This window comes from Brassica oleracea, unplaced genomic scaffold, assembly GCF_000695525.1.
Source record: "Brassica oleracea var. oleracea cultivar TO1000 unplaced genomic scaffold, BOL UnpScaffold01511, whole genome shotgun sequence".
Taxonomy (NCBI): domain Eukaryota; kingdom Viridiplantae; phylum Streptophyta; class Magnoliopsida; order Brassicales; family Brassicaceae; genus Brassica; species Brassica oleracea.
In genome coordinates, this window is record NW_013618045.1 from 1386 (window position 1) to 8874 (window position 7489).

General features: G+C 41.5%; 1 protein-coding gene across 1 annotated transcript; it reads left to right on the top strand.

The window, feature by feature from the left end:
* The first annotated feature begins 5635 nt into the window (after nucleotides 1-5635).
* Nucleotides 5636-6803, top strand: LOC106321380. Its single transcript, XM_013759660.1, has 4 exons — nucleotides 5636-5784; nucleotides 5836-6088; nucleotides 6196-6394; nucleotides 6484-6803. The coding sequence occupies exons 1-4, from the start codon at nucleotides 5636-5638 to the stop codon at nucleotides 6801-6803; spliced, it is 921 nt and encodes a 306-aa protein (XP_013615114.1).
* Nucleotides 6804-7489: the final 686 nt, after the last annotated feature.

A 7489-nucleotide genomic window follows, 5' to 3' on the forward strand; every position in this document is an offset into this window, starting at 1 on the left:
TATGTATTTGGGGCTAATCCCTCATAACCTATTTGAACCCTAAACCTAACAGGTGGATCTATTCAAGCATGAAATTTGTCCCAGAAATCGTAGATGAATAGATATAAAACTGTAATAGAATAGATAAAAAACCAAAGGAGTTCTAGGAGGACTCTGAAGGAGTTCCTCCTTTCTCTCCTAACTTAGAACTATGAATTAAGGAAAGCTTAGATAGTGTAGTCGTCAACAATGGCTTATAAATAACATAAATAAGGTTTCTGATCGTCCATGGGTATTTTGGTAACTTTGTGTGGCTTTTGGGCTTCAGTCGGTCATAAAATATGCTCAGCCCATATTCTGGCATCATCGTCGATCGATGGCAAGGGTGCTTCGTTGATCGACTGTCCTTCATCTCCTCGATAGTTTCGTCTCGCGAGGCAGACTGACCATTCTTCAGTAAAACGGACATAACTTCTGCTACAGGTTGCTGATTGACCTCAAATTGGCGGAATTAGAAAGATAACTAAAATATATATCCTGTGACAAAAGATAAACTCAATATAATGGTGGGAAGGTCTCCATCCGTAGCTAGACATCTGACGCATCTTTGAAGCTCTGCACTCAAAAGGCTCTTAAAGACACCAAAATCACCACTTTCCTCCAAATCGTCCCTGAACCTGTAAATACTCTAAATAGACTCTATATCCTAGTAAATATATATTAAAACACCTATATACCATGGCTAATAATGGGTGAAATCCATGGTATATCATCTTCCGCCTCTCATCTACAGGATTCCGACCTCTTCTCCTTTTCAGGCTACTCTCATCTCTCAACAGATTAGTTGCTATGGACCATGGTATGAACCTGCTGATGTTCCTCTAGATTGGATAACCTCCATAATTGCAAGATACCTTCTCTGTTTAGTCTCCCTCTGGCTATCTCCTACTTCAGACTGAAGTTCTTGTGGAATTCTTCCACTCGCTTGTGCTCCCGCATAACAAGTTCTATTGCTCTGCTGTTATTGGTGTTACCTCTGATTGAGGATTTGTCTCTTATTCTACTTCGGTTGTGCTTCTCTCCTTCCATCTGGTATCATGACTCAGCGTTTCTCCCAAATGGAAAAAGGAAAATGGAAGCCCGATACCCCTCAACGTCGCAGACAACCCATTAAGATTCCGGCGTCTGACAACTCAATTCTCATCAAAGACAATAAAATTTCTCTCATTGGGCGAGTGACATACCCCCCACATCCAGAAACCAAGGGTGGTTGTCGACTTCTTTGTCAACACTGGTCAGTGGTGGGTCGCATCACCGGGAGATATCTTGGTTCCGATCTCTTTCAGTTTCATTCCGAGTCTGAAAAAGACCTTCAGATGATACTGAAAAAAGGTCCTTTCCACTTCAAGAGATGGATGCTCCTCCTTCAACGGTGGGAACCCAATGACTTCCATGCCCTGATCCCGTTCTGGATAAATATTCACGGGCTCCCACTCTACTACTGGACGGACCAAGCTCTAGAATCCATTGGATCTGAACTGGGGTTTGTAGAGGAGAAAAAAGCTACAAAATGTAGGGCACGCATCCAAGTTAATGGCCTTCGCCTCCTTGAAATGTCCCTCGAAATCAGCTTACCATCTGGTAAAGTTAAAAAAGTTGAAGTCAAATATGAAAACCTCGAGAAACATTTCTTTGGCTGCAAGTCTCTCTCTCATGGGTGGAGGAGTGTCCTTCTGGCAGGAGTTATAAGTCTACTCGAAACAACGAAATGGACATCAGCCAAAGGGTAATTAGAGAGAACCTATAAGCCTACCATCGCGAAAAGGATCATCGAAAGATGGAGAAGGGGCAATATAGCGAGACTCAACTTCGTGATTTCTCCCGCGGTGGTCGTTGTCTGAACTCAGAACCCCAGCGTTCTCGCAGTGCCTATAGATATGAGGAAACTACCAGACAAAACAACTACCATCGTGAGATCTCTGGTATGGCTCAACGCCACCATCATGTTGCAAATCAGAGTAACATGAACCGCCAAGGTTTTGAACACTTTAATCATCGTACACTATCTGATAGACAGTTCACTCTGGTGTGATCTGGTACCACCACCAATCAAAGGCTACATCAACTCAGCTACTGTCAGCATCCCGTACTCTAAGCGTGCACACAAGACTTAGTGGGTGAAGGTGGTTTGAGAAAGGAAAAGGCTTAACCGTTCAAACTCAATTGGAATCTAAAGTTTTCCAATCCCATGGACCTCAACATTTCTCTTCCCAAACTCATCTTCCAGTGAACAGGAACATGAAGGAACAATGTCTCTCAAATGACAGACTCCCAGCCCTGCAGCGAATCTCAGTTCCCTCTCCTAGGGTCCCCTTCTCCTGAATGGAGCAGCAAATTCAGACTCGGGTAGACTCCAGGATGTGAAGGTGCAATACCTGGAAGATAATTTCCCCCAGCACATCCTAAATAGCTCAGGACATGCCTCGACTTATATACTACCAGCGAAGGAGACTGTCTCTCCCAGATTCCCCCCCCCCTATCAGATCTTTCAGCGAGGACAGAAGAGTGGTGGAGAAAAGTTTGAGAATCCCTGAGAACTCTTGACTCATCTTATCAACCTCCTCAAGTTCCAACGGGAGCCAAGAGGAAAAATGCACCAAGGGGTACTACTGGAAAGCCAAAAGCGGCTGCTACACGTAAAGCTCCAGAGAAGCCTCCCTCAAGGAAGCACACAGTGAGAAGTCCTATTAAAGGGGTAAGCTTAAAAAAAGCGAAGAGTAACTAAGAATAATTGTTTGTGGTTGTAAGCTTTCCCAGCAGCCTATAGCGAGTACCTCGGGTTTGAGGGTTCTGATCACAGACCGATCATGACCTACCTGGATAGGTCATCTCGTAAGAAAAGAGGTATCTTTCGATATGATAGAAGACTCTCAAAAAATCCTGAAATCAGAAGCATGGTAGAAGAGAATTGGAATTGATATACCATAGATTTTACCCATTATGAGCCATGGTTTATAAGTGTTTTCAGGTATATTTACTACTATATAGAGTCTATTTAGAGTAATTACAGGTTTAGGTACTAACTGGAAGAAAATGATGTATTTGGAGCTATTTGGAAATCTTTTGAGCTTTGCTGGAAATAGGCGATGGTCGACGGTCACCCAGAAATATCGACCGACGGTTACCAACAAATATCGATCGATGTTGAGCTCTTCTCATCGATCGACGGTGAAGCCACCCGAGAGTTAATGACAAATTAGAAGATTTCAAGTTCCACAAAAGTTTTAATAATTACATCTTAAGTCCCTGGCCGCCTGTTAGGCTATTTATTAGGGGTTTGTATCATTTTAGAGGCAGACTTGCCTAGAGACCTTTTAGACCTAATTTGGAGGAAGCAAGAGGCCACCATTGAAAGGAGAGAGCTTAGGATTGGAGAGATAGATCAATACTGCAAAACAAAGAAGATCTTGAACTCCCTTGCTTTCACTTATTATGTTGCTTACTTTTATTGTTTATTTTATTTAAATATTTTTCAGACCATCATAACTATGAGTTTCATGAATATGTCTGAGTAGTCCTTACTGTTAGATTTAGGTTTCTCAATAGGTTGATAAATGTATTAATGACACAAACAATTGTTAGGGTGTTTAAAAATATAGTTCTTCATCTAGTTGTGCTTAAAGCTAAGTTTAGGATTAATCACCCTTTAAACTTAGATCTTAGAATTAATTGAGATCAAGCCATTGCTTGTCTCGATACCTGAAAATAAACTAGTATGATCTAACTGGCTAGATACAGACGAGAGTTGATCTAGTTAGTTAGAGAATATAAATCAAACCTGTCCGTAAAGCTTTCTAGAAGAAGCATCGATCGACGCAGCGATAGCCCTGTCGATCGATATTTTGAAAGGTGTATCGATCGATATTCGTAACGAATCATCGATCGACACTTTCTCGTGATTAACATACGAGAGTTGAAATCCGAGATCCAGATTATATAATCAGATTGATTATATCTTAGTTTGAATTCAAGAATAATTAATATCAATAAACCCCTAAAAACTCAATTTAAGTTTTACTTGTCATACCTGAGAACATACCTGAATCTAGCTATTCTCCCAACTAGTAACAACCTCAAAACAAATCAATCGAGCAATAAACTTGCTCACCAATCCATTTACTGCTTTAAAACTTATAAACCAATTAATCTAGATTTATTTCAAGACCATAATCTATTGTGTAATCCTAGAGTCTCTGTGGATTCGATCCCTAAGTACTACATCCAAACCTCTTATTTGAGAGAGTAATTCACTCCTTAGGGTAATTTGAGTGATATCAAATTTGGCGCCGTTGCCGGAGACTCTTTCTTATTACCATTAGATTAAGTTTAGAATTCATTCTAGATTTTGTTACTAAATTTGCTAAAAGTTTTCCCTCTTTTCCTGCTGACACAGGAACTTAAAGATGGAAAATATGGATTTCGGGCGGATATCGATCGACGAAACGACAACAACATCGAGCGACAAGTTGATGGCAAAATCGATCGATGCCGCACATCAAACATCGATCGTCGACACCCCGCCGGAAGCAGGTAATTTTTTTCTTACGTATAATGCTAATGAGGGAGTTGTCCTAGGAGAACCTAAAGGTTAACTAAGCAACGCAATTAACCAAATCATCAATGAACAGGGGACTGAAATCCCTGTTAAAATAAACTCGATCTCAAAAAGAGATCATGAAACAAAATTGCCTCTCCAAGACTACTTAAACCCTGGCAGGACCTATTCCAATAGGTCCGCCATTAAATTACCAAAAGATGATACCAAGAAATCCGGGGTCAGCCTGGAATACTTAGTATTGGTACGTCAAAACCCTTTCCGTGGAACCGTCTCAGAGCACCCACACGATCACATCGATCGCTTAGAAGATATGATGGATGACGAGTTCAATCGCTGTAAAATCTTTCCATTTTCCTTAGAAGGCGACGCCAGAAAATGGCTAGACCAACTACCTACGGGTTCTATAACCTGCTGGAAGGAGATAAGGAATACCTTCATTAATCAATTCTTCGATGATACGCGTTACTGGGATGTAAGGAAGAAAATCTCCACATTCCGTCAAGGTCCACGGAAATCATTCATAAACACATGGGAGAGATTCAAGAGCTACCAACTTGAATGTCCCCACCATCGTTATTCAGAACCACAAATCATTAATACCTCTTAAGGAGGTATTAACTTGCACTACCAAATCACGCTTGACACATCCAGTGAAGGGAGTTTCAGTACCAGGAACCCTGAAGAGGCAAAGCGTTTGATCAAGAATGTAGATACAGGTAGATCCTACGAAATGATGGACGTAGAGCGAGGAAGGAGAGTTGACTCAATGGATGTGCCGCCTTTAGCCAAAATCAAAGAATCTCTAGATTCGCTTCATTCTGCTCTAAAGGGACAAAACCAATTTGAGATTTACCAAATCGACGATGATACCCTTTCTGAATTAGAACAACAAGTAGACTTCGTAGATATTCCAACCTTGAAAGATAGGTACCCTATCCCTACCCCGATAGCTTTACCCAAAATTACGATGCTACTGTTGGATCACGCCGAGGCAGATTGAAATTTAGATTAAACCAATCTTTCACGGGAAATCGTACAATGGCCACTGATCTGAACGGAAAGATAGACATAATCTACAGTGAGCTAATGAGGAAATTCGACGCTTTAAGTGGACACATTAAGATACTGGACGGTCAAGTCGCGGAAAACGCGACCTCCATCAAAAGGGTGACAGGACGTCTCCCTGGGTGAACTGACGTGAATCCGAAACGTCAAGTTAATGCTTTCTTACTAAGAAGCGGAAAATGCCTCAACCCGAGCGCAATAGAAATCAACTATGCAGAGAAACGTGCTCAAGTTGAGAAAACCGGTGAAAGTAGGTCACGACCAATAGCCCTCGATAGTCTCAACCCAGAATCAGAAACACCTCAAGAGAAAGAGTGGTCCAACGCTGAGGAAGCAACCATCAACCTCGAAGGGGAAGAAGAGGAGTTAGAAGAAGATGTAGATATCGATCGACAAGAAGGAACGAACGTCGATCGACCCAACACAGTAAAAATCGATTGACAAACTGAAACAACGTCGATCGACACTCAACTCCTGCTGAACAAGCCATAGAGAGAGTGTATAGGACTCTACCACCCTTTCCACCTAAAAAGACACATACTAAGAGAGAATTAGATGAAGCGATCTGCAAGAAAGCATTCGATAAAATCACGTTGGAAATGCCATTGAGTGCTGCCATAGAAGTTTCATCATCAATAAAGAAATATCTAAAGGACATGGTATCCAACAGCTTCCCAGCTGCTGAACACATTGTCATGATGGTTTCAGAGGAAGTAAGTGCAATAATCCAAGGTGAAACCCCGGTCAAGAGAATCCGGGCAGTTTTGTTCTAGATTGCAATATACGAAATAAAAGTTTTTCTTGATCCCTCTGTGATTTAGGTTCCAGTGTAAACCTCATGCCGCACTTTGTCGCGATATCCCTGGGATACGACAAGTTCAAGCTTACCAAAATAACTTTGGTTCTTGCCGATAGATCCGTTAGAGTATCTGAGGGAGTATGTGACGACGTGCCAATAAAGATTAACGACTGTCACGTACCAACGGATTTTGTTGTGCTGAAATACCAGAATGAACCGAAAGATCCCCTCATTTTGGTTAGACCATTTCTAGCTACAGCTGGTGTGATCATCGATGTCAAGGAAGGTAGGATACGTCTAAACATTGGAAACATTCCGATGACTTCGACATGGAAAACCTGATAAGACGATCCTTAATCGATAAACAAACTTCCTACTTGGACGATATCTCTGAGTTGGCTGAAGAATCTTTCATAGACATGTGCTCAGATGATCCCCTGGAAAAAGTACTCACTTCCAGTGAAGAAGAAAAAATTAGTGTTGACAGCAGAGCTGAGGAATAAACACGATTGATGGACGCAAGTATGGAAGTAGCGAATGTTGATGACATAGAGGATGACGCTTCGAAAATCAACATCGATCGATATTTGAAAAAAAGCTGTCGATCGACAACCATCTCCCTTAGAAGATTGGGATCCCAAAAAAGCACCAAAGATTGAGTTAAAGCAACTACCCGCTGGACTCAAATATGCTTTTCTCTATAAAAATTATTACCCCGTAATCGTGAACGCCAACCTGACCAATGGAGAACTTGCGTTGTTATTAAACAAACTACAAAAATATAGGAAAGCCCTCGGATACCCTCTCGAGGATATTCCTGGTATTTCTCCAGATCTGTGCATGCACCAGATTCACCTAGAAGACGATTCAAAATCGTCAGTGGAGCACCAAAGGCGACTAAACCCAAACTTGAAAGAAGTTGTTAAAAAGGATATAATCAAACTTCTAGATGCTGGGGTCTTTTACCCGATTTCGTATAGTAACTGGGTTAGCCCTGTGCATGTCGTACCAAAAAAGGGCGGAATCAC